At 35.2% G+C, this 26,178-nt stretch overlaps 1 protein-coding gene across 8 annotated transcripts in view; it reads left to right on the top strand.

Annotated features, from left to right (window-relative positions):
• The window catches only part of TCF12 (transcription factor 12), a 392,318-nt gene that overhangs the window by 146,544 nt on the left and 219,596 nt on the right, over positions 1-26,178 (top strand). For 7 of the 8 annotated variants that reach the window (XM_043471865.1, XM_043471864.1, XM_043471862.1 and 4 more), the window contains exon 4: positions 7,526-7,599. In XM_043471865.1, coding sequence (XP_043327800.1) covers positions 7,526-7,599 — 74 coding nt within the window. Of the gene's footprint in view, positions 1-7,525; positions 7,600-15,165; positions 15,228-26,178 lie in introns of all 8 variants that reach the window. The other variant, XM_043471869.1, reaches the window with a different exon arrangement.

Below are 26,178 nucleotides of genomic sequence, written 5' to 3'. Positions count from 1 at the left end.
AGAACAAGGGATAGTTACTTAAAATATTGCCGAGGTAGAAATTAATACAGTGAGTAACTGGTTAAGGGAATATGAAAGATGTGTTAGCAAGTTTAAGAGAATCACTACATTTCTAACCACATTTGTAAATGTCTCACCATCATGCTGACTATGAAACTTCTGGGAATAGTTTTTATTTAGACTTCCTTTTGTAACAATATACTTTAGTCAGTACTATCATGAATACAAAATGATTTTTCAAAGGACATATGATGAGCTCATTTCAAAGCTGTGATATTTAATGTCTGTGTGTTGTTTAGCTACCAAGCCTAATAAGGATTTAGGTTTCTCTATAACTTTTAAAATAATTTTTGTTCTTTGGGGTTAGTTACTGTCTAGTTCATAGAGTCATTTATAGCCTAATTGCTTCTTACTGTTATTTTCAAACTACTGTTCAATGTAAATATTTAGAATATTGGTTTTGATTATTGTCTAATTAAGAATGATAAGCTAACAAATAGGGAACCAGTTTCACCCCCACTTTTATTAAACTGATTATTCTACTTGGTACATTTATTTCTTCCACAAATGTTTGTTAGTGATTACTATGTGTCGAACTTCCCTGGTGGCTCAGACGATAAAGCATCTGCCTATAATGCGGGAGACCCAGATTCAATCCCAGGGTTGGGAAGATCTCCTGGAGAAGGAAATGGCAACCCACTCCAGTATTCTTGCCTGTTAAGTCCCATGGACGGAGGAACCTTGTAGGCTGTAGTCCATGGGGTTGCAAAGAGTTGGACACGACTGAGTGACTTCACTTTTACTGTGTGTCAGGCATTGTTCCAGGCACCAAACATGAAACACTGAATAAAATAGACTAGTCCTTTGTTTTCATGGAGCTTTCAGTGTCCTGGGGGGAAAACCCAGACTGTAATGTCCCTCCATAGTAATGACATTTGAACAGAGAGACCTGAAGGAAATTTCGGGGAACAGACCATTCAGATATCTGGGGAAGCATTTTATGAAGAGGAAAGAGCAAGTGGCAAGGCCCTAAGGAGAGAGCATGCTTGATGTGTTTGCAAAAATAGAGATCCATGTAGTTGAAGAAAAAGAATGATCTGAGAGAATGAATAGTAGGAGATGAAGTCAGAGAGGTGGGAGGTGGAAACCATGAAACATTGTTGACCAGTGGATTTAATACTGAATGAGATGAGTCAATTTTGAATATAGGATTGACAGAATTTGAGTTGTTTTGAAAAGGTTGTTCTAGTTCCTATGTAGAGAATATAGACTGTTGCAGGGCCAAGAAACAGGGAGACTTTTCAAGATGCAGTTACTGTGATACAGGTAGAGAATGGTGACTTAGACTAAGATGATTGTGTTAAAAACAGTGAGTCAGATTTTGGAATTGTTTACAAGGTAAATCTAATGGGATTGTATCATTGAGGAACTGAATAGGGACATTTTTGGCTGAGACTTATCCAGAGTTGGAAAAGAGGCATTGGGCCTTTTTTGAGTAGACTTCTGTTGTGCCTCTATGGAAGAAAATATCTGTTATTGTTGTTTAGGTGCAGGGCTTCATTGTTGAGACTACAGAGGAGTACCACAGTTGCTTCTCAGATGCACTGAGAGGGCCTTGTTTCCAGAAATTTGACAGCCAGCTAGTTTAGAGGAGGTTTGGAGATGGCTCAAGATCTTTGTCAGGGTTAGAATGGCTCTTTAGACCATCAGAGCAAATCCTCAGTCTATCAGGTCACTAGATAGTTCTAAAGTTGGTACAAAATACTTGCTTGCCCTCTGAAAACTTAGTTTCTTTCAACCTCTGGGCATTAGGCAGTTTATTTTTCCTATACAGATAGACCTGCCTTTTGATCTTCTACTCTTACGTCATTGATTAAATAGCTGTTAATGTCCTGTTTAATTGTATATTTATGGGACATTTATATAGAATGATGTGGCTAATAAAAATAGCATAGCAAAAATCACTATTTGGAAGTTATTTTCAAAATAAGTCATTTTACTGAAATCAGTCATGCTTAATTATCTTATTCTAGTATACTTTGGCACTAGAATATCCCTACTTGTAAATCTTTGTTCTCATCAATACCAAACAGAAATTGTGATTAAATTCTAAAGATGAGCTGAAAAGATCATTCCTTCAAATCTTTTTACTGATCTTATTTTCCTGCATGTTTTATTAGTTTTTGGCTGTGCTTGGGTCTTCGTTGCTGCATGGGCTTTTCTCTAGTTCCAGCGAGTAGAGGCTGCTCTAACTGTAGTGCCCTGGCTTCTCACTGCAGTGGCGTCTCTTACCGTGGAGCACAGGCTCTGGAGCACGCAGGCTTCAGCAGTTGGGGCGCAGGGGCTCAGCAGTTGCAAGTCCTGAGCTCTGGAGCGCAGGAAGGTTCTGAGCTCTCCAGCACAGCGTGGAGCACGGGCTCAATAGTTGTGGCTTATGGCCTTAGCTGCTCCTTGGCCTATGGGATCTTCCTGGACCAGGGATCAAACCCATGTCTCCTGCATTGGCGGGTGAATTTTTTACCACTGAGCCACCAGGGAAGCCCTCTTGCATACTTTAAAAAGAATCAAACTTTCTAATATGACAATTCATTGTACAGAAGCTCAAGTTTTTATTAGTAAAATAAAAGCTTCTGTAAGCCATGTGTATGCCTATGAAGCAGAAGGTCTTCTCTAAATATCCTTACAATTTCTACATTTCCATAGCTTTTCTGTCTTATTTGTTTTTCATGCATGTGTAGCATAAAATCAAAGGATTTGCTTTTATAGTCTAGTTGATTCTGTTTCACAGTGAGTTTCTGGACAAACATATCAGTAGATTTACTTCACAAGTATCTAAAATTTGAAAAAATATAATAAAAAATGATGGTAGGTTTTTAGGTGTATATTATTTTAGAATTGATTGCAGCCTTTGAGTCTGATCTAAAGGAATATCATTACTCTGCATATAAAATTGAGTGAAGAAACTACTGAACAGATACATCCATGGCTTTGGTTATCTGACATAGCTATCTCTAGTCAGATTTCTTTTATCAAATCATCTATTGAATCACCCTATAGCAGATGGCAATCCTACAAAAGTATATTATCTTTTCCTTATTTATAACAGTGTTTGGATTTGGTATTTTTGAAGTACGTTTTATTTGCCAGAATAAAAACTTGATTTCAGTGCTATTAAAGGCTCTGTGTATGTGTGACTGAGACAGAAAAGTATACGATCATCCCCTGTGCCCTTCCTCCCTACTTTATATATGTCCCTTTTCCACAAGGATGAGCTCTGACATAATACCAGGCAAAGTGGCTGTGTTGACTTCTTATAGCTTTGCTGCAAGGATATTCTTTGTATTGCACTCCTTTCCCTTTCAGTCCTCCTCTGCGCTCTAGACTCCCCACCAGTACCTGAAATATTTTCCACATCTAGACCTGTTTCTCCCTTTACCCTCCTTGCAGTCTAGGGTGGCAGAGTCTCTGGTGATAGGTCTGGTGGTGGCAGGTGGGAAAGAAGGAGCTGGTCAGCAGCTCTACTTGTCATTCACCTCTTTTACCTCCAGGCAGTTCTTGTCTGAGACTCACTAAACCTTGAATAATGCTTTATGTACAAACTATGTACTGTTTGAGCCTCTGGAGGCCCAGATGGGGTGGTGAGATGGGAAACAGGCATATAGAGTATATAAAATAAGTCACTAATTAATTAAAAAAAACTCATTTCCAGTTTTTGCTCATTGTTAAAAACCTAGAGAAGTCTCTAATACTCTGCGCTAGGAAAATGAAAGGAGTGGGATAGAAGCTGTGACATAAACTTATATTGACTCAAGAAAGGGAATACTTTCAAGTCAAAAATGGTGGTGGAGTGGAGAAGCAAGCAGACTAGTATCTGAGTCCTTCATAGAAACGAAATTAATGCTAGATGCGTTACTTTCTCCTTATGAGTGTTGCTCTCTGACATCTCAAAACCTTGGTTACACCTTTTATTCCTTCTTCAGGTTCCCAGGCCAGAAGGCCCAGGCCCACTTCTTAGGGAAGTGCCTGTATGTATAGTAATTTATGATTTGCTTTCAATTACTTTTCATGTTGAATGTTTTACAAAAGAAGGAAGCAGTTTGTTTCATTTAATTCACAAACCAGTATTTTTAGATACAGGGTCTAAATTTAATGTTTTCTCTTTATTGGAAAATATTAAATAAAATAGTATGCCTTTTATATATTGGATTTTATTTTTATTTATTTATTTATTTTTATATTGGATTTTAATTGGTTCCATACAGAAAAGCAGGTACTTAGATTCTGTATATAAAAGATAAAAAAAGAAAAGTGAAAAAAAAAAAAGAAAAGTGGCATTTAAATCTCTACATTAGTTAAATTATTGGTTAATCTTTTTAATTTTGTTGAATAGAAATAGAATAAGTTAATTAAAAAGTTAAGCAAAACTCAAGAAGTATTTCTACTTAATTATTGCTAAATTTTCTGTTGCATCTACCATTTTAATCTGTCAGTTGAGGCACTAGTATATCAAAATTTGTTGAATTGGCATGTGTAGGCTAGAAATAGGAAGGAAAGAAAAATATATGGCAGTGGTGGTCAGGCGTATCGTAATAGAAATGTTTCCCTTCTAATTACTGTATTGCAACTATGCTATATTTTCTTGTTGATAAATAATTTTTCAGATTTTGATCAATTTCTCTGTTGTTTGTTTTCTGTGTTTAATTTCTTTGTTCCTGGTTACCTTGGTCTTATGGCTGATGCTTTGGAAAGTTTATTATTCCTGTCATATTTCAGTTTGTACAGCCATTGTCTTCAGCAGAAAGGAGTCATTGTGCTAAAGGATGACTCTTGCTTTGTCAGTGCCAGCCACGACCTTCTTCTACTCAGAGTCTGGATACATTTAACAATAAAGCTATAGAGCTCTAAGTTTAAACCCTACCCGATCCTTTAAATTCTATAGCATCTTTTGAGTCCCCTACATGCCTAGTATCACCGTTATGTAGTACTCTTTAGTTCGTGGCTTAACTAATTACCATTTTTAAGTTTAATCTTTGCTCTTCTTACATGTTGAGTAAGTAGTGTCACGTGATGAAAATTAAGTATGTGTTTTCTCAAAATCTTACTTATCACTTTAACATTTTGTCTAAGATGTTTCCAATAGCAGGCACCTATTTTTCCTATTTTTTAAAAATAAGTGTATTGAAAATAACACATAGCCCTCATATTTAATTATTTGATAAAAGACAGTTCAGAATCATAAAATGAATTATTTTCATTAGAATAGGATCATCAAAATAAGTTTGTGTTGTATGTTCTAAATGTTCAGTGGAAATCATCCCACCTCCAGGCCCACCAGTCTGTTTTCTGTTTCTATCGATTTGTTTGCTCTAGGTATCTTATGTAAGTGAAACCAAACCGTACTTGTCCGTTTGTGATTGGCTTATTTCACTTAACACAGTGTCCTCAGGTTATAGCATATGTAAGGATTTCCCTTCTTTTTAAAGCTGAATAATATTATATTGTATGTATATACCACATTTTGTTTATCCATACATCTGTCAATGATGTTGAACTTGCTTCCACATTTTGGCTATTGTAAATAATGCTCCTGTGAGTTATGGGTGTACAAATATTTGAGAACCTGTTTTTAGGAACTAATTTACTTTCACATTTTACTTTGGCTATATGATATTTTAAAAATTGTAACACATACAGAAAAAAGTTACAAATAGAAAGTATGATCTTTTAAAATAAAACTTTCCTAAAGTTACATACAATTTCATAAGTAGTTTTATATTAATGAATTTTATAGATCAGTAGTAGTCTTTGTCTTAGATTGAGTCTGATTGGAATCGTATCTAAAATGTTTGGAAAATAGATCACGATAAACGGATACTGAAAAGATGGTAACAGAGTGTGTTTTTACATGATATTCTTGTATTCTTTATTCTCATATAAAGAATATTCTTGATATTCTTTACATGAAGTTGTAGAATCTTTTTTAAATCTAGAATTTTAATGAGAATTCTCCAAGAATGAACAGGACCCTTTTTTTTTTCCCCCCTACATGTAGTCTGTATGTTTTCAGAGCTGCTTTTTCATTTGAAATTATGTCTGGTATGCTATTTGTAGTAGTACCCATCTTTTCTCTGTACTGCTTTTGATGAAGTACAGAATCATAAAAACAATAAATTAGGGTCCTATTACCTGAATTAGTAGTGTATTCCACTTTGGGTACTGACTTCCTTTCCTTCCTGTTGTCACCTAGTACTTAAATGAGTTTTGTCCGTATGAAAGAGCCTTGGGGCTTGTGGCTAGTTATGGGAGGATTTGTACTATTTAACTTAGTTCAGACTACTTCTCATCTAAATCACAGAAGACATCAAGGATTTTTTTCTTTTTTTAAGAAAAAGAGGTTCTAAACTTAATAAAAAGCTGTCTTTGTAACATCTAGAGTTTCTCATGCAAGAATGAAGCAAAAAAAGCCAAGCATTTGTATTTCACCCTAGAAAGAAGGTCAGAAAGGATTGGGAAAGTGTCGAGGATAAGAAAGACTGTTCTCAAAACAGAAAAGGGATAAATGGCTAGATTGAGAGATCTCCAGCTCTTTTGGCTTTTTCTGGAGATTGGTTGGAAGATGAAAATAATGGCACCAAAACTTCAGAAGGTCTATTAAGAAGAACAGTGAATTGTTCTGTTGTTCATGGTAACTTATCCTTCTCACATAGAGTTTTCCTTTGTACTTTTACTAAGAGTGGATCTACTCATTTAGGATCAGATTTTGGGCAGATTTTTTTAGGACAAGTTGTCACATCATTTTAATATCTTTAATGTTGATATGATACGGTTTGATATAGTTTGATTTAGTTTGATGTCTTCAGTTAAGAATACTCAGTGCTTTGATAGAAACCAGTTTATTAACTTGAGCAATTGTTTAACTTGCTTCATTTTATAACCTTTATTGACTTCATATTTTCATGGAGGCAGTGCTAAACTTTGAAAGTGAGATTTCATCTACTGTTAGAATGGATGCAGACACAGGTGGAGAGACCGATATGCTTTGTTTGAAAGTGTCCAAAGACCTATATTGGATCTAAAATTCTGCAGTGTATATAGAGCTGTATGTGTGAGTGTGTATGTGCATGCATGCTTAGTCACTCAGTCGTGTCCAACTCTGCTACCTCATGGACAGTAGCCCTCTAGGCTCCTCTGTCCATAGGATTCTCCAGGCAAGAATACTGGAGTGAATTGCCATTCCCTTCTCCAGGAGATCTTCCCGACCCAGGGATTGAACTTGGGTCTCTTGCATTGCAAGTGGATTCTTTACCATTTGAGCCACCAGGGAAACTCTAGAGCATTGTATACAGCAGTGATAAAGATACTCCTAAATGACTTATTTCTGCAGATTTCTGAGACAAAGATTGATACACATACAGTTCCAATCAAATGCAGGTACCACTCATTGAATTGTAGTCTCTGCTGTACCAAACAAAACCTATCATAGTATCCTCTTGGATTTATGTTGTGTACTTTCTCCTCTCCTTAGGTATGGATGAACGAGGAGGTACAACATCTTGGGGAACAAGTGGTCAACCAAGTCCTTCTTACGACTCATCTAGAGTAAGTTTGCTCATTAACCCTTGATTAAAACTATAAAGATAATTTGGCAGAATAAGTAAGTTCTTTCATATATGAGTTCTATATTTTAAGAGAAGTTGAAGATTATCTTATTTTATGGGAGTATATTAGAATACCCAGTACCTTCACAGTAGCTTTACTTCTTTCCATTAACTGTCACACTTTGGGAGTTTATTTTGTCTCCTACAAAAAAAGAATTATTTTTGGTATTATTTCTACACCTTAACTACTTATAATTACCTTTTACTAAAGTTGGAAGAGCTTGGAATGCCTCACTAAGTATTCTCCAAACATCGTCATTTTTCTTCTTGTATTTATTTGTTTTGAGAGCTCTAAGTACCAACTTGGCGACCAAATTAACATTCTACACAATGAAAGGGGAAAAGGTTAGAGCCTTTTCCAACAATTAAAAAAACAAACAAACAAAAACCCAAAAACCCCCAGAACTTTAAAAGATGAGACTGAGAGTGAAAAGTAGACCAAAGAGTTGACAGTAAAATTAAGTGCTGTGCTTCCAGATTCTGTAGTAAATGGCTGAGGTGAAGAGATGCCTTTTCTAAAAAGTCATACTTTGAAAAATGATGAACTGTTTATTTCCCTCAGAATTAACCTAGAGATAATAGACAAGCACAAAATTTATGGGTACTTAACTCCAGAAGTAGACTGCTATAAGTGGAAGATAACCTGAATAATGTGATTGGAATTCATAGTCTCCATATGGGTTACCCTGTTTTGCATTGAAAAAGGCTGGATGAAAATACTTATTAAAGTATGTGGTTTTACTGTTTTGTTTGGCTGTAAGTGTTTAATTTATTTTAAATACTTTGGAGAAGAACTGGAATATCCAAGTGGAATCCAAATAACTAGAGAGAGAGAGAGAGACTGTTGAACATGGGTTTTAGGGTTTCCTTTTCTGGTATCAGTGCTGTGAAAGCTGGGTTGTGGTGTAAACAGCACTGTCTTGGGTATTATAGGATCTCCTACTGACGCTGCTTTGAACTTGCTGCTTAATCTTAGGCGTGGTATTTTATCTGTGGATAAACTGGCTGGTGTCCAAATTTCCTTCCACCTTTAAAAGTTTTTTATTTTTTGAGTAATACTGTGAATTTGAAATATAAGTTTCCTATTTTGATTTTGAGTAGGAATTTTATATATTGGAGGACACAATGCTACTTATTAATTAATATTGGATTATTTTCTTTCTAAGCCTTGAGTTGCTGTGTGATAACATGTTATTTCTTAAAATACATTAAATGGTGGCTTTGTACCTTACTTCACTTTCAAGCTTTCTAGAAGAGACCTTGATAATATATCCAAACATTTATGTATTTTATCATCCTGAAATTAAGTTTTCCTTTAGAGATTGCTTTTCTTTTTGCTATTTGATCTGTAGGTCAAATTGAAATGCTGTTTTTTACTCTTAATTTTTTTCCACTGTATATTATGTACAGTAAAAAGTTAAATTGATTTTTATAGTAGTTTTCTATTATAAAAATCCAGATTAATCTCAAGATACCCCATACAACCACACATACACACATATTACACACACACATTTTTTTCCCTACTGATCTGCTGAGTGATCAGATAGAGCAGGGATTTACTACCCTTCTTTCTTTTTGTTCCTGGTAAAATCTACTCTTCCAGTAACTTTCTTCTATTTATCCTAGTCATGATTCTGAGTTAGTCAAGATGTTGAATTTTATTTATAATTTCAAAACATTTATGTTTCTCCTGAACTCTTCTCACCAGGGAGAGACATTTATGGTTATCTTTGCATCTGCCTTCAACACTCCTTTTTAAGAGTATTTTCAACTTTTTGAGTTTTACTATTAAATATCTTCCACCATCTTGACCATGTTTTTATTAATCATAAGTATAGATGAATATAAGTTTGTTAATAGAAATTTCAGTTGAACAAAATACTTACTGAGTATTTTAATAGGTTGAGTTTTTAAAATTTAGAAATAAATAATGACTTTGGCTGAAAGCTAGTTTTGACACATTGTGAGTAAAATTAGCAAGTCAGTTTAAACTTTTGTGAAATATTAGGTACCTTTGTAGAAATTATATAAATGAGATTTTTTAGACTTTACCAAATTGTAAAAGTAACACGTTTCCTTCATAAAAAGTTACATCATTTAAAAAAACAATTTGATTTTACATTGCTGATGGAAAAAAATTTTAATTTTACTTTTTGTGATAAATTGTGATAAAAAGGTTTGTAAAAATGGCAGAATGAGTAGTTTGGTGGAGTTGTGAAGCATATACTTTTAATTTAGATGGATTCAACTATCTGAGTTGCTGTTTTCCTCCCTCCCCCACTCAAAACTATAAGGAAGAAAGAATAATTTTTTTGCAGTACTGTAAAACAGCATTTGGCACCTGAAAGCTATTAATACTGTATTACTATGCATTTTAGGCTACAAGATTGGCTATGCAAAATCATGAAGGTTGAGCTCAATATTTATTTAACAACTTTCCAAGGAGAATTTTTGCAGTTTATACTTTTTGCCTAATAGATCCTGACTTTAATTCTAATGAAGATACCATTCTGCTCCAGTAAACTTGATGCATGAGTTCCACTGGCATTGTATGGTTAAGAGGCCACAAGCTTCTTATCTGTGTGTTAGCCTTCTGCCTATTCTTTCAGAATTAAGAAAGGTCACTGCAGTAAAGCTCTTTCTGGTGTGTCTGCCCTGTTTTATGCTAAATCCACCAGAAAAGTAGCCTCATAGTGTACAAGTGATTAGTTGAGTTTCTGGTTATCAAAACTACCCACTGCACATCATTCACTGCAGAGTTTTTGTTACGCAGACACCGAAATAAACACCATGCCTAATAATGGTTATGGAGGAAATGGTAGACATGTCTTAGGAAATGTGAAGATGGAACAGAACATGTTTGAGACACTTGAAGGGAAGTAACACAATATTTGTGGAATCTCTCTCAGCCTCCTCTGTCTTTATTAGAGTTCTGGTTTCTGCACTGTTGACCTCCTCCCAACCTGTGCAGAACAAAAACACGCACGTGAACAGATAAAAGCATGATGATGATTGAATAGCACTTCTAGTTTCAAAAATTTGTGAAGGTGTGATTGAATTTAAAGCACCAGAGACTGGAAGGAGTGATTAATCTCAGATAACTTAGACATGGGCAGAGGTATAATTAATGAGTTTGTCCGCTCCCTCCCTTATTTTTTATCCTTTCCTGCAAATGACTGTTTTCTATATTTGACATTTCTAACCAGGTATAAAGGCCAGAGAATATTATGATTTTTCTTATTTTCTACAGTGTTAATGATTTATTCTAGTTTCAGATTTTTCCCCTCTTCTTTGAAGGCAGTGATTAAGAGCACGTACTCTGGAGCCAGACTGCCTGGGTATGAGTCCCAGCTCTGCCACTTACTACATGTGTGATTCTGGGCAAGTTACTTAAATTCACTGTACCTCAGTTTACTCATCTGTGAAAGGGGAATAATAATAACTACTTTATAAGGTAATTGTTGTGAGAATCAAAAGAGATACACGTACAGCAAGAAGTGCTTAGATCAGTGTCTGGTACATAGTGAGTGTTCTGTAAGTGTTGACTCTAACCTCATATATGTCAAAATTTATCAACTAGATCTATTTGTAACAAACTTAAATGAGTGAATACATTTGCAATATGCTGTATTATAAGTGTAATGAATAAGAATTGTTTTCTGATTCAGTCATGCTTAATTACTTTTCTTTTAGATTTGTAAAGGATATAAAATTGATTTCCTTTCCCTTTCAATTTCTTTCTTGAGAAAGCAGAAATCTTCTGTCAAGCTTTGATATAAAAGTTTTAGTCTTCCTAATGCTTTATACCTAATGAATGCTCTATATGTTTGCTGAACATAATCAAATTGAAGAAGAATCATTAGATATACTAATGATGGTGTTTGAAGATCTTCTCTCTTGGAGGGGAAAGAACCAAAATTGATCTAAGGTGGCAAAGCTTGAAGTACGGGGTTGTATTAATTAATGGTAATAGACTTTTCTTCTGTGCTTACAAATTATTGCCCTAATTGATGACACTACTTAGTGAAGTATTTTATTTAAGGTCACAGCCTCTAAAGAGTTGTACTCCATGACTCTGGGCAAATTACATAACCTCTTTGTGGTTCAGGTCTTTAATGTCTGTAATTATGGTAATCTTACACATACTTTGTAGGATTTCAGAAGAGATGGAATGCAATAATACCTATGAAGTACTTCATTTATTGATACAATAAATGAAAGCTTCTATTATTATCAGCATTATTATTTTCTCCAGATATCTAATATTTCATTATGTGTTTTTGTGCTTATATTTCCTCATGTACAAATTCTATTTCAAAATGTTTGATCATTTTAATTTATGGAAATTCCAAGGGACCATGTCCTCTTGGTTTTTCTGCCATCTTAAGCTCTGCTACCCAACCTAGACTGATCTCAGAATGCAGTTGTACCATTGGAGTTTATATCCTGTCTAGGGGTTATGAGAGAGCTCATAAGAAAGAGAAGTCTTTTTGTTGATACTCTTTCCTAAGATACAGAGTTTGCATTCACTGATAGGTCACTACTAATAGAAGTTATATTTATAGGTACCATCAGTGACCAAGAGCTGGCTGTTTAATCATGAGTATTTTCAAATTACATATAATCCATCATGGTGGTTGTTTTGGAAAAGAAACATCATTCAACTGAGTAGAATTTGTGTGCTTATTTTTTTCTAATTGCTAAATTTCCACCATGGTTTACCTTCTCTTTATAATGTGGTTTGCAGAATGAAATAGTTGTGTGTGTTGCTTTTTTTTTTCCCTCCCCATTTTGCAATATCATAGAATTTTCAGAGCTGGAAAGTGTGTTCGTTATTTATATCCAGTCTTTTTATTTCCTAAATGAGGGAACTAACAGAATTTGAGATTTGGCTAGGTTGAGATGTGTGCTGCTGATACAAAATACACATGAGATTTGGCTAGAAACCTTGCCTAGTTAATGACAGATTCTGGCCTAGAACTCACATATTCTAAATTCTGTGCTAGTACTTTTGACCCCCTTAGTATTCCCAACTCAAAGAATTATCTAAAGTTTTCCACTGTTTACTAAAGGAATGGGAGAAGAGAGAGGACAAAGGTGAAAAAAGAAGAGCATCTGCAACTGTTATCGCTAAAGAAGACATTGGACCTGATTTGATTTGTTTAAAAAAAAATTTGCCTAGCAAGTATAGTGTTTTGTAAGACAGAATAGTGTAGAGTTTAAGAGCTTGAATGTTGAAATCAAGATGTCTGGGCTTTGTTTCTGGCACTCCTTTTTGTTAGCTGTATGACTCTAGACATGTTACTTCTCTTTGCCTCGAACCTTTTTTTCTTTTTTTCATTGTTGGGGGGATGGGGTGGGGTGGATACTAATAATAACTACCTTACTGCAGTTCCGGACTTAAACCTATTAGTGGAGAAGGGGAAAACCAGTTATGTGGTGATGAGTTGGCTTTAAAATACTTAGTTTAGCTGCTGTGTATGACTCAGCGCAAAATAATGTCAGGAACTTTCTGTTGAGGGATAAATAGGTGGTATGTTTTGAGATCTTTCACTGTAATATGTATTGTGGCTTGTGCTACCTACCTGTTGCAGTGAAGGGATATGAGGGTTCAGCTTATTTGAAAAGCACCATCAGTGGTCATTTCTCAGATCACTTATTAGGAGAATACATGGATGGCAGGCAGCTTGACTGATCAGATCAGGTATTAATAGAAAATGAAAATATTAGGGTACAAAGATTCAGAGGTTGTTCTAGACTTCTGAGCATCATACACAAATCCATTGATTGGGTACTTGGGTTAAGGGAAGCAAAAATAACTAAAAATTCAGCTAGAATAAACATAGAGCTTTCAGATTCTGTGGATACTAAAATGAGTCCGTAAGGTTATCTGTATTCGTTATGTGTTACTTCTCTAACAGCTTCTGGACTGTGCCAGATGTGGCTAAAGGGATCTTAATTTTCCTTAGTGCTCGCTCCATTCTTAGCAGGTATTCAATATCTGTTCCTTCATAGATATGGAATAGCTTGGCTAAGAGCCACTCCAAAGTTTGATGGGTAGCAAGTTAGAGATGGCACAACAGAAGCATAGCTCCCCTCATATGCTGTCTATTCAAAAAAAACAAAAAACAAAAAATAGAGGTAATTCTGACCCCAGAAAGGGTTATACTGGATGCAGTTTTGAGAGAACTTGGTGTGTACTTAATTTACATTTGACAGTAGAGGCCTTGGGAATATCTAGGAGTAGAGAGAATGCGTTGTTTTCTTCTTCCGCTAGAGCACAGTGGCATAAGAGTTACCCTTGTAAATAAGGATGACAGTGTTGTCTGCTTTTTTGGAACTTGCATTTACTGTGGTGCCCCAGTGTTACCATGCTGAGATTTGTGGATGCACTCAGTTTTTTTTAAATGTCCTAAGTGAATAAATGTGTATCTTAGAGTTCAGGAAATATGATTAGTAATACAAGTAATATTTATTTTAAGTAAACTATAGAACTTTAACTCTTTAAGGCCTCAGTGAGAAGCTTTAATTAGGTGACGAATAACTAATTACCAAGGTAATTTCATTGATTACCATGAGATTACAGGAGAGGGAGAAATTACTTTGGGTGGTCAGGAAAGACTTATTAGAATAGGAAATGTTTGAATAGAATACTGTAGGACAAACAGTACTTGTGCAAATAAGGTGGAAAGGAAGAAAACTTTTCGGAAATATAGAATGATGGCACCACAAGTTACAGAGGCACCAAAATCACAAATGCAGTAAATACCAAATAACCCTTTGCTTTGTAGGGGATTAGTATGATAGGGCAGATAACCTTTCTGTAGAAGAAATAAAGTCTATCCTTTGGGGAATAGAGAGCCAATTAAATATGGACTTTGACACAGGGAATGGCACAAAGGTTTTATGAAGATCAGTACATTGGGTATGAAGGATGGATTCAGAGTGAAAAAGTGACATGAGATTGGATGATCTGAATCACTGTTATTACAGGCTCACTTGTAATGAAATAAGACTTAAGTTGAGCTAATAAGATTAGGATCACAAAATAATTGAAAGAGAAGAGATGTCACAAAGGAAAAAGAAACTGGCACAGTTAGTGACTGAGAAAGATATAAAATCATGTAGCCTCACTCCCCCCAGAGAATGATGACTCCTGAATTAAACTCCATGTGTTTTATTTAGGTTTTGACAAGTTAGCTGTGGTTGTGTTATACCACTACCAGATTGATTTTGATAAATAGCTTCTCTTATAAATGGAAAAATCTAGTTGTGTGAATAAAAAAATAGTTTTTTTCTCATTGTCCCCCATTTGTCAGTATTGATGGGTAATGAAGTTCTCTCCTTTAGAACACATATTTTTTCTAGATTGTTTTCTGTTTGCAATTGTTTTTATTTTTGAATGGGAAAATGGTATAGGTTTTATAGATACTATGAGATCAAATGCAGTAATTAGAAAGGACACACAAATTTTGAAATAGTATTTTATGCCTCTTGATCTCAGGTACAAAACACGAGATGAAGCAGTTAAATAGCAAAGCAAGACAGGAGGGACAGAGAATTAAAGTAAGTGTTTTCTATATATTGCATCTATGTTCCCATTAATTTGTTTTGTTATGTAACTGCTCCTTCTAAATGTTCTGAATATGAAGAAAACTATGGGTGAGAAAAAGGTGTGTCTTAAAGTTAGGTTCAGATAAACCCATGAGAGAAAATTTTGTTTGTTACTCGTGGTCTTATTCAAAACAATACCTGCCTATAAATTATGATCTTAATGTTTTCGGTTAAGAAAAAAAATTGGATTAAGATGACATACACTCCTTTAAATTTCTTGCTAGTGGATATTTAAAGTGAAAGAAATCACATAGCTATCAGATTTTCTACTTTTCCATTTTTAAGCTAGTCAGACCTTCTGTTTTTTCAGTTTAGCCATTCTTCCAGGGACAGTGTCTGTTGAGATGTTCTACCAAAGATCTTTTGGGCTAGCAGGTCAGTTTCTCATCTCATTGTGGGTTTCATTTAACTTTGTTTGTCTATGAAATAGCATCTTTATCAGGTTTGATCTTTATAATTCTCTCTCTTTTTTTATCTCAGTGTTGTCTTTAAAGTTAACAAGTGAGAGTCAAAACAAGTTAATCTTTGAATCTCTTCTTTGTCCCTTTTTGTAATTTTTTGGACAGATTTTTAATTATTTTCTTTAAATTTAGATGTTTCTTATTCATGAAAAAATAGTGGAGGGTAGATTCTGGCAGGATACATCTTTAGGTCTGCTTAGCCTGTTTTAATTAATAACAATATTTACAACTACCATTTGTCACTGTATGGCTTAAAACCTTTCACATATTACCTTTTGTAAGCTTCATACCAGCTCATCAAGAAACCATTTGAAAAGTCATCATTTTAGAGGTGAAGAAACTGGGGGTCAGAGAAGGTAGATAGCTAAACAAATACTAAGCACCCAAGACTAGTAGCCAGGTAGTATGATTTTAAATTACTGTCCCTTTGGACCGTATCACACTGGCTATAATAGTTTAAAAGAGACCCCAAGTGAAAGCCACTCAGTCGTGTCCAACTCTTTGCGAACCATGGACTATGGTCTGCAAGGTTCCTCTGTCCACGGAATTCTCCAGGCAAGAATACTGGAGTGGGTAGCCATTCCCTTCAACAGAGGATCTTCCTGACCCAGGGATCAAACCTGGGTCTCCTGCGTTGTAGGCATGTTCTTTACTGTCTGAACCACCAGGGAAACCGCAAAATAGTTGTTATTACTACTTATCTGGGACTTGGACACATAGTAGATGCTGTGAGATGATGGTTACTATCATTATTTATTGAAAAAATATTATTTACATTTTAGGCATAAAAAATATAAGCCATGGAATGAGTCAGATAAGTTTGTTTCCTGGTATCACTACTGTATTTGACCTTGGAAAAGATAAAATAACTTAATTTCTCATCTCAGATTTCTCATCTGCAGTGAGATTTGTTGGATAAGAAGTGTGTGAAAATTAAATGAAAGAATAACATTCGGCACATGTCTGTAATTTATTAAAAAGTCTGTAAGTGTTCCTCTTTTTACATTCAGTCTCATAAAAACCCATCTTGGGATTTGGAGATTATTAGGAGAAATAAAATTGGGCAACCCAGATTCTTTGAAAGTAGATTCTTATTAGTCTACATTCTTAAAGACAGAATGTAAATTCTAAAAGAAGAGGCCTCAGATGATTCCTCAAATCTGTTTGAAAGTTATCTACCTCACAAGGTAGTGATGAGACTTCAGTGAGCTTATGTATGTCACAGGCTTCAGTTCAGTTGCGTCCAACTGTTCATGACCCCATGGACTGCAGCACGCCAGGCTTCCCTGTCCATCACCAACTCCAGGAGCTTGCTCAAACTCATGTCCATTGAGTCGGTGATGCCATCCAACCATCTCATCCTCTGTTGGCACCTTCTTTTCCTGCCTTCAATCTTTCCCAGAATCAGGGTCTTCTCAAATGAGTCAGCTCTTCACGTCAGGTGGCCAAAGTATTGGAGCTTCAGCTTCAGCATCAGTCCTTCCAATGAATATTTGGACTGGTTTCCTTTAGGATTGACTGGTTGGCTCTCCTTGCAGTCCAAGGGACTCTCGAGAGTCTTCTCCAACCAACACCACAGTTCAAAAGCATCAATTCTACAGTGCTCAGCTTTCTTTATAGTCCAACTCTCACATCCATAGATGACTGCTGGAAAAAGCAGAGCTTTGAGTAGATGGACTTTTGTCAGCAGAATAATGTCTCTGGTTTTTAATATACTGTCTAGGTTGGTCATAGCTTTTCTTCCAAGAGCAAGTGTTTTTTAATTTCATGGTTGTAGTCATCATCTGCAGAGATTTTGAAGCCCAAGAAAATAAAGTCTGTCACTGTTTCCATTCTTTCCCCGTCTGTTTGCCATGAAGTGATGGGGCCGGATGCCATGATCTTGGTTTTTTGAATGTTGAGTTTTAAGCCAGCTTTTTCCCTCTCCTCTTTGACTTTCATCAAGAGGTTTTTCAGTTCCTCTCTGCTTTCTGCCTTAAGGGGGGTGTCATCTGCATATCTGAGGTTATTGATATTTCTCCCAGGAGTCTTGATTCCAGCTTGTGCTTCATCCAGCCTGGCATTTCACATGATGTTCTCTGAATATAAGTTAAATAAGCAGGGTGACAATATACAGCCTTGATATACTCCTTTCCCAATTTGGAACCAGTCTGTCGTTCCATATCCGGTTCTAACCGCACACAGATTTCTCAGAAGGCAGGTAAGGTGGTCTGGTAGTCCCATCTCTAAGAATTTTCCAGAGTTTGTTGTGCTCCACACAGTCAAAGGCTTTGGCATAGTCAACAAAGCAGAAGTAGATGTTTTTCTGGAACTCTCTTGCTTTTTTGATGATTCAACAGATGTTGGCAATTTGATCTCTGGTTCCTCTGCCTTTTCTAAATCCAGCTTGAACATCTGGAAGTTATTGGTTCATGTACTGTTGAAGCTTTGCTTGGAGAATTTTGAACATTACTTTGCTAGTTTGTGAGATGAGTGTAATTGTGCAGTTGTTTGGGCATTCTTTGGCATTGCCTTTCTTTAGGATTGGGATGAAAATTGACCTTTTCCAGTCCTGTGGCCACCTGCTGAGTTTTCCAAATTTGCTGGCATATTGAGTGCAGCACTTTAACAGCATCATCTTTTAAGGACTTGAAATAATTCAGTTGGAATTCCATCATCTCTACTAGCTTTGTTCATAGTAATGCTACCTGAGACCCAATTGTCTTTGGACTCCAGAAAAGTCAAAGATTTAGCATGATCAGTTAATATCAGTTCCTCGTGTGATATATTTTTGTTGCATATTCTAACATTTTTATTTTGAGAATAACAAGCTTGGACTGATATCCTCTGACATATTGAATAGATACTTAATCCTTTTTGCTGTCAAGTGAAGTAATTATTTCATGTGGTTTTATGTCAGAAGCAGTCTGTAGCATTTTGCATGGAGTAGTTCATATTCTTAGTGTTTAGGAAATTACTTAGTGATTAACCAGTGAAGCATCAGCTGTCCTGAACCAAATGTCTTTTCTGCATTGGTGATACTATGAAATCTCATTAAGTTTATTTTTCTGAGTCCTTACTCTGTAAAAATTTTATTGAATTTTTTTTCCCCTAAGAACCCTACCTTGCTCTTGTAGATAACACTTTTCCTCAGTGTCTTTCTTCCCAGTTTGGAATTTTATAGTCTTCTCTTGGGTGTCCAAATTTTAGTTTGTGGGCTGTTCACATTTTTTCTTCCACTTTTTTTCATTTATGAAAGATTTATTGAGATTTCACTGGCATTTGTTGGGTAAAACAAAAATGCTCAGTCCATGTTTCTTGGGCAGAAGGAGCATTCATTTTCACATGAAAGCAGAGCATGATACCATAGAATGATAGAAGTTATAATCATGAAGGCCAAGGGAGAGTAGAAGCACAAAAATAGAAGCAATACTTCGTTATAAAACCTCCAGAGCATATCAAATGACAAAGATGGTTTGTAATACAAGAATAGAGATCTTCAATCTAGAGACTTCTCCCATTTGATGAGTAAACTTGGTCAAATGAGTTACTTATTCTGGACTTAATTCCTAACATGTAAAACAAAAATTTTTGAACAAGATCAGAGTTTCTTGAACTGGGCTTAGTTTATTAATGAACAGTATGGAAATACAGAGCTCCATGATCCAATATATTTATATATTATTGAGTTAAAAGAAAATTAGATTTCCTTGTTGGTATTAAGTGTCTCAGAATTTATTATAAATTATAAATCTTTAAGAAAGGGATAGAATATAGTACTTCTTTTTTTTCTACTGTCGCATCCTATTACCAATGAATTGTTTGATAGTAACAGTCTCAATAAATAGTAAATTTGACAACGTATATACTTAACTTATTTTTGTTGGTAGTGTTCAATGAAAAGATTGTCCTTTTCCCCATTGAATTCCCGTTATCTCTGTTGAAAATCAATTAGCCATGTAAGGGAGGATCAATTTCCAGACTCTCTGTTCCATTGATTTTTTTTTTAACCTTAGCATCAATACTATATTATCTTGATTACTGTACCTTTAAAATACAGATGAATATCAAGTAGTGTAAGTCATGCAGTCTTACTTTGTTTCAAAATTGTTTTTCCTATTTTAGATATATTGCATAGACAATGAAAAGTTTGAAACCAGCATATCAGTTTCTACAAAAATCTTCTGGGATTTTTGGTGGGATTGCAAGGACTCGCATCAGTTTAACGGGAATTGATTAACAGTGTGGAATCTTCTGATCAATGACTATTGTTATAACTCTCTTGCTCTAATTTCTTTCAGTAATGTTTATAGTTTTCAATGAACACATATTGTACATTTTTCATTTAGTTAATTCTAAATAAATATTTTTGATGTTATAAGTTTCAATTTCTAGTTTTTCATATCTTACATAAAGCTATAATAGGTTTGGCATATTGACCTTGTATCCTGCAGTTTGCTAAACTCAGTGGCTGTAGTATCTTTTTTTGTACATCCTGAAGGATTTTCTGTTTGTATATGAGAATTTAACTTTTTCTTTTCCAACCTGAATTTTTCCCGTTTTTTGAATTGATTGTGATTTCTTTGCCCTGTCCATATATATTGGGATAACAATCAGTCTTTTACCATTAAACTTGATATTAGTTACAGATTTTGTTCATATGATATATTAGATTGAGGAAGATTCCTTTTCTTAATTTGTTGAGAATATTTATAAAAAATGGATGTTGGACTTTATTTAAAATTTTTTTTCCTCTATTGAGGTGATCATATGAATTTTCTTTATTAATGTGTAAAATTATATGATTACTATTTTTAATTTTAAGCCAACCTTGCAATTCTGAGAAAAATAGCTCTAGGTTATTATTGTTGTTCTGTTATGTATTATTAAATTCAATTTGCTGAAATGAATATAAATATAAGAATTTTTATATTTGAGTAATACTGATCTGTAGTATTTTTTTTTTGTCTTGCCTGCCAGAATTTGGCATCACAATGATACCTCAAAGAATGCGTTGAGAAATATTACTTGCATTTTAATTCTTTGAAAGAATTTATGTAGTACTGCTCTTATTTCCTCTTCAAATATTTTTCAGAATTTACCAGTGAAGATACGTGGGCCTGGAGTTTTCTTTGGAGGATTGTTTTTAATTTTAACTTCATTAATTGATAAGAGCTGTTCAAGTTTTTTCTTGAGTGAACTTTGTTAGTTTGTGTATTTTAAGAAATATATCTATTTGTCCATTTCCTCTAAATTGAATTAATGGCATAAAGGTAATAATTTTCTTTACTTTTATATATTTATATTAGTTTATCTCTTGCTATAATATCAAATTACTGCAATCTTAGTAGCTTGAAATAGTACACTTCTATGGATTCATGGTTTCTGTGGGTGATGAATTGGTATAGCTTAGCTTGATCCTTTGCTTCAAGCTCTTTTATAAGGCTGTAAACAAAGTATTCACCAGAACTAGGGTCTCATCTGAAAGATTGATTGGGGAAGGGTCTCCTTCTGAGATTATCTATTTTTGGGTAAGACTCAGTTCCTTTTGGTTTGTTGAAGACGAATGTTCCATTTTGGCTAGAAGCTGCCTTCAGTATCTTGCCAGCTGGGCCTTTCCATCATGGCAGCTTACTTCATCAAAGCTGTCAAGGGCAGAGGGGTCTGCTAGCAAGATAGAATGCACAGTATTATGAAGCCTAATTATAGAAATGACATCCTATCGCTTTGCAATGTTCTGTTGATTAGAAGCAAGTCAATAGGTTAAGTCACACTCAAGAAGAATGGCTTATATAAGGGTATGAATACCAGAAGGCAGATATTGGGGGGCATCTTAGAGTCCACTTGGCACAGTGTTTGTAGAATCTGTAGTTAAAATCCCTACCTCATTTCTGATTTTGGTGAACTGTTTCTTTTTTTTCCTGATCAGTATGCCTAGAGGTGTATCTCTTTTACTGACTTTATCAAAGAATTTGTTTTTGTTTCATTGGTTTTCTCAATTGTTTTTCTCTTTTCACTATGTTTGACTTCTACTTTACCTCTACTTTGAGTTTAGTTTGCTTTTTGTTTTTTAGTTTACCAAGGTGGGAGTTGTGGTCATTGATTTCTAACAGGCATTTAGTACTATAAATTTTCCTCTGATCATGATGTTACCTGTATCCCTCAGTTTTTCCCATTTTGTATTTTCATTTCATTCAGTTAAAAATACTTTATAATTTTGTTACCAAATGAGTAGGGTCCCATCATTCTCCATTTACAAAATCAATTACATACTCAAAAATGGAAGAAATGAAAGATGGCTTTAATTAGAATGCCAGCCATCTGTATAGATGGTAGACTCAGCATCCCCCAAAAACCAACTCAAGGTTCTGCTTGGCCGTGAAACTTTAAAGAAGAAGGAGGGAAGTAATCTCAGTTAATCATTGAGATAGGAGGTCAAAGTTATTTTCATCCCCCACACTGCCTACAGACTCACTGACTTCTTGTGATCTTCCTCTAGATGTTACCTTGTTCACACAGTTTGTTCAGGAGATTACTGAAGGGAAAGCTAGGGAAGCGATCTGGTCATCTGTTAATTGCTTATTCTTCATTTCTACTTCTTTAATCTATGGAAAGAACCCACAAGTTAGGCAAGGTATTGTGTGACTAAAAGCTTTGAAAGGTGTGCTTGGACTGGAGATTAGTAGAGCATGGGGGAGTGCCTGGTAAAGTTTGTTATAATACAGCTTTGCTAAAGTGACAAGAAAAGGGGCTGAGGGTGGTTTCCTGCAAAGGACCACTTGCAGATCCCCACTGGTCAGAACATCATTCCATCTCTATGGAATTAGGGGTGAAGGTCTATTTTCTGTAACTTCATGCTGACATAGGTACTGTATTCTCAGAGTGGAAGGTATCAATGTGGGTCTGTTTTGCTGACAGTTTTGGTTGTCCGCTTAAATATATGGGCAGAGTGAATCACAATTATTTTGATGCTCAAAAAGATAAAGATGATTGATTATGAGCAATAATGTTAATCCCATTCTCTTGAGGCCAGGTCTTGGAATTTTGCAAGCCATAGATTCAGTACTGCTCAAAATGAAACAGCCTATGTCATGGCTACAGTCTGGTTATCATGCACTTAACTCTTTTCCTGCAGTGGCAGTTATAGTATCTATAAAACAATTCTGTGTTGGTTCTAATCATTAACTTCTCAGTTTTGTACTTGGGGTGGGGTACAGGGTTCTGCTCTGTTCCAGTTTTCCTATTGATTTCTTCCTTGACCCTTGGGTTATTTAGAAGTATATGTTTAAATTTGTAATATTTGGAGATTATCTGCAGGTGTTTTTATCATTAATATTTAATTTCGTTCCGTTGTAGCCAGAGTACATGCTTTAGTTCTTTGTATAAATTTGTATTTCTAAACTGGTATTATTTCCTTTTTGATTGAAGAACTTCCTTTAACATTCCCCATCGTGTAGGTCTGGTGCTGGTAAGTTTTTCTTGTTCCATGTGAAACAAGAAATAGTCTTAATATTTTTTTACAAAATGTATAGAGTTCTAAGTTATGGTCTCTTTTTTCTTTTCCTTCTTCCTTTCTTCCTTTTCCTCCTCTCCCTGTTCCCTGCCCTTTCCCTCTCCCCAATAATACTAGGATCCCCCTTGTTTCCTCTGTCTCAGGGGTTACAGTCCTTTACTGCCCACGTCCAGTGTCTCAAAAGTATTGCTTAACATATTTCATTTAGGTTTCTTTTTTTTTTTTTTGGTATTAAGTACAAGGGTTAATCTGGTCTCTGTTAATCTGAACTCTGTCTTGTCTGAAAGTGTAAGTGAAAATATAGTTTTTTAATTAGGCTAATCTGATAGGGACCATGGATTTGGTTCATCAATAGGAGCCCTGTGAGCAGCACATTATAAATGAATGGAGAAGTGAAACCAGCCCTGTTAGCTTTTTTTGCACAACACTGAAAATACTGGCTTATTCAAGAGATCTTTGGAATTTTAATACTCTATTCACTACTGTATAATTGCTTTCCTTACTACCAGCTATCTCCCAAAATATTTGTCTAGCGATACTTTGTAATCAGAAATCAAAAATAATGTTCTATTAGTATAATAAGATTAGATATCTGCTACTAACTGTGTGATCTTAGGCCTGCCCTTGACTTTCCTGAATCTTTCCTCATCTCTGAAATAAGTCCTCTCTCTTAAATAAATTATTTTCAACCAAGGTTTCCAGATTCTGAAAAGATAGTGGTAGTGAGGGATTCGTGATTTATTTTAAAATACAGTAAATAGTTGCATCCAGTAGTATACTTAGTGTGTTTTAGGGACCTCTTGGTGTCCCTGGGACTCCTGTAGAGTGTTGAAAGGTTAAAACTATTTTCTTGATACTACTAAAACTTTGCCATTTCAGTATTATTCTTTCCTTTGTTTGATGTGGAGTTTCTAAATGCTACATATTATATGATGATGTCAGCTCTGACAGTTCTTGTGTTTTTAAAATTCCTTAAGTTTAATTTCTCATATGGTAATTATCAGTGAATATGTCCCACTTTGCCTGTGCCTCAGTGGTGAAAAACCTGCCTGCAGTGCAGGAGACACGGATTTGATCCCTGGGTCGGGAAAATCCCCTGAAGTAGAAAATGGAAACCAGATCCAGTATTCCTGCCTGGAAAATTCCATGGACAGAGGAAGCTGGAGGGCGGCAGTCCATGGGGGTACAAAGAGTCAGACACAACCGAGCGAGCAACTGAACGGACTGATGTCCCACATAAACAGAAGCCTTTTGGGCTTCTTTGTCTTTTAAGAGAAAATGTTTTTTATACAAGAGGTCCCGAGACCAAGGGATTCTGAGACCGTGAAAATGGATGGCCTAATAGAAATTATTCTCTGTTTAAGTACATATTCTGTTGCCAGGTTTCTTAGTGCTGGAGATGGGGAAAAAAAAAATTAGTGGCTAGCAGTAACTCTTCTGCTGTCATGATTCCCAAGTTTAAATAAATTCTGTACCTTAAATAAATTCTGACCTTGGGAAAGTTATTTAAATTCTCTAGGAGAAAATTTCCTCATCTAGGAGATGGAGAAAATATGGTTTCTATACATAGTTTAAATTAACTGATAGAATGCGTGACAGCCCTCAATAGCATATAGTAGTCACTCAGTGAAAGCTAACTGTGATGCTTATGATGCCACTGGAGGCAAGCTTATTGATATTTTTGTTATCTGATTATCACTGTTTCATTTTTCTCTGCCTGCCTGTCACTGCTTATTCTTCTTTGAAGCTGTGCTGGTATATTGCCATTTTCTAAACTATACTCAACCCAGGAAGCTTAACTTGGAGGTTGCCAGACTGTCTTCGGCTTCTTTCAAAATATCACTGACCATGCCAACTTGTCCCTTAAACTAATAGGGAGTCTAATATTACTATCAAACATTTGCAAGCTATAATGTGAAACATCTGAGGCTCAGACCTCACAAATGTTTATTAAAATATTTTCAGATACCGTCTCTTTTTTCTTCCAAACTGTGAACTCCTTGAAAGCAAATACTGTTTTATTCATCCTTGTATCCTAGCACTTAGCACAGTGCTTGATATTATTTGGCAGTAATACTTATATATACATATGCATTGTCATGCTTTCATTCACACATTTTTGCCTCTTTAATTTTGTAAATAACTAGATTAAAATGATATGAGAAGACAGGTAAAAGAAAAGAGAGATGGTTAGAGGAAAGAAGAAAGCCAGAGGGAAGTCAGAAGGAGTAGAGACAAGAAGATCCCTTCTCAGAAGTGTTGATAAACCCACCTGGTGGCATCTATAGTAGAATTTAATAGTATACACTGGAAACATAAGAAGTTGAAGCAGACAGGCAAACGAGAGAAAATCAATTTAGTCATTACTATGAATGAAATTGGCAGATATGATCAATAAGGTGATAAGTCAGTTACTACCACTATTAGCCTTAGTATCGAAGTGGCACGTCTCCCAATCTCTCTTAGGAGGCATATATATATTAAAAAAAAAAAAAAAAGACTGGTCTTATTGTGAACTAGTAAAGGAAAGCCAGTCTCCAATGTTGCTCATTATCTGAAAATTTAGCATGATGTACTTAACTAATCTTGTGTTTTTTAAGTATCTGAAAAATTTGTACTGGGTGAAAATATAGTAAAACAGTATCAAATTAGACTAAATGTCTGAATTACAGTGTAATTTTATTCTTAAGGAAATAACTATCTTGTTATTCTTACTTTTAATTAGGTATATTAGCTGTAAGTATTCTAATGAATTAGTACCGTTTAAACACCAAAATCAGATTGATTATATTCTTTGCAGCCAAAGATAGAGAAGCTCTATACAGTCAGCAAAAACAAGACCAGGAGCTGACTGTGACTCAGATCATGAACTATTTATTGCCAAATTCAGACTTAAATTGAAGAAAGTAGGGGAAACCTCTAGACCATTCAGGTATGACCTAAATCAAAT

The sequence above is a fragment of the Cervus canadensis genome, chromosome 6, assembly GCF_019320065.1.
Source record: "Cervus canadensis isolate Bull #8, Minnesota chromosome 6, ASM1932006v1, whole genome shotgun sequence".
Taxonomy (NCBI): Eukaryota; Metazoa; Chordata; class Mammalia; order Artiodactyla; family Cervidae; genus Cervus; species Cervus canadensis.
Note: the sequence above shows the minus strand (reverse complement) of the source record. Positions and strands in the feature narration are given on the sequence as shown.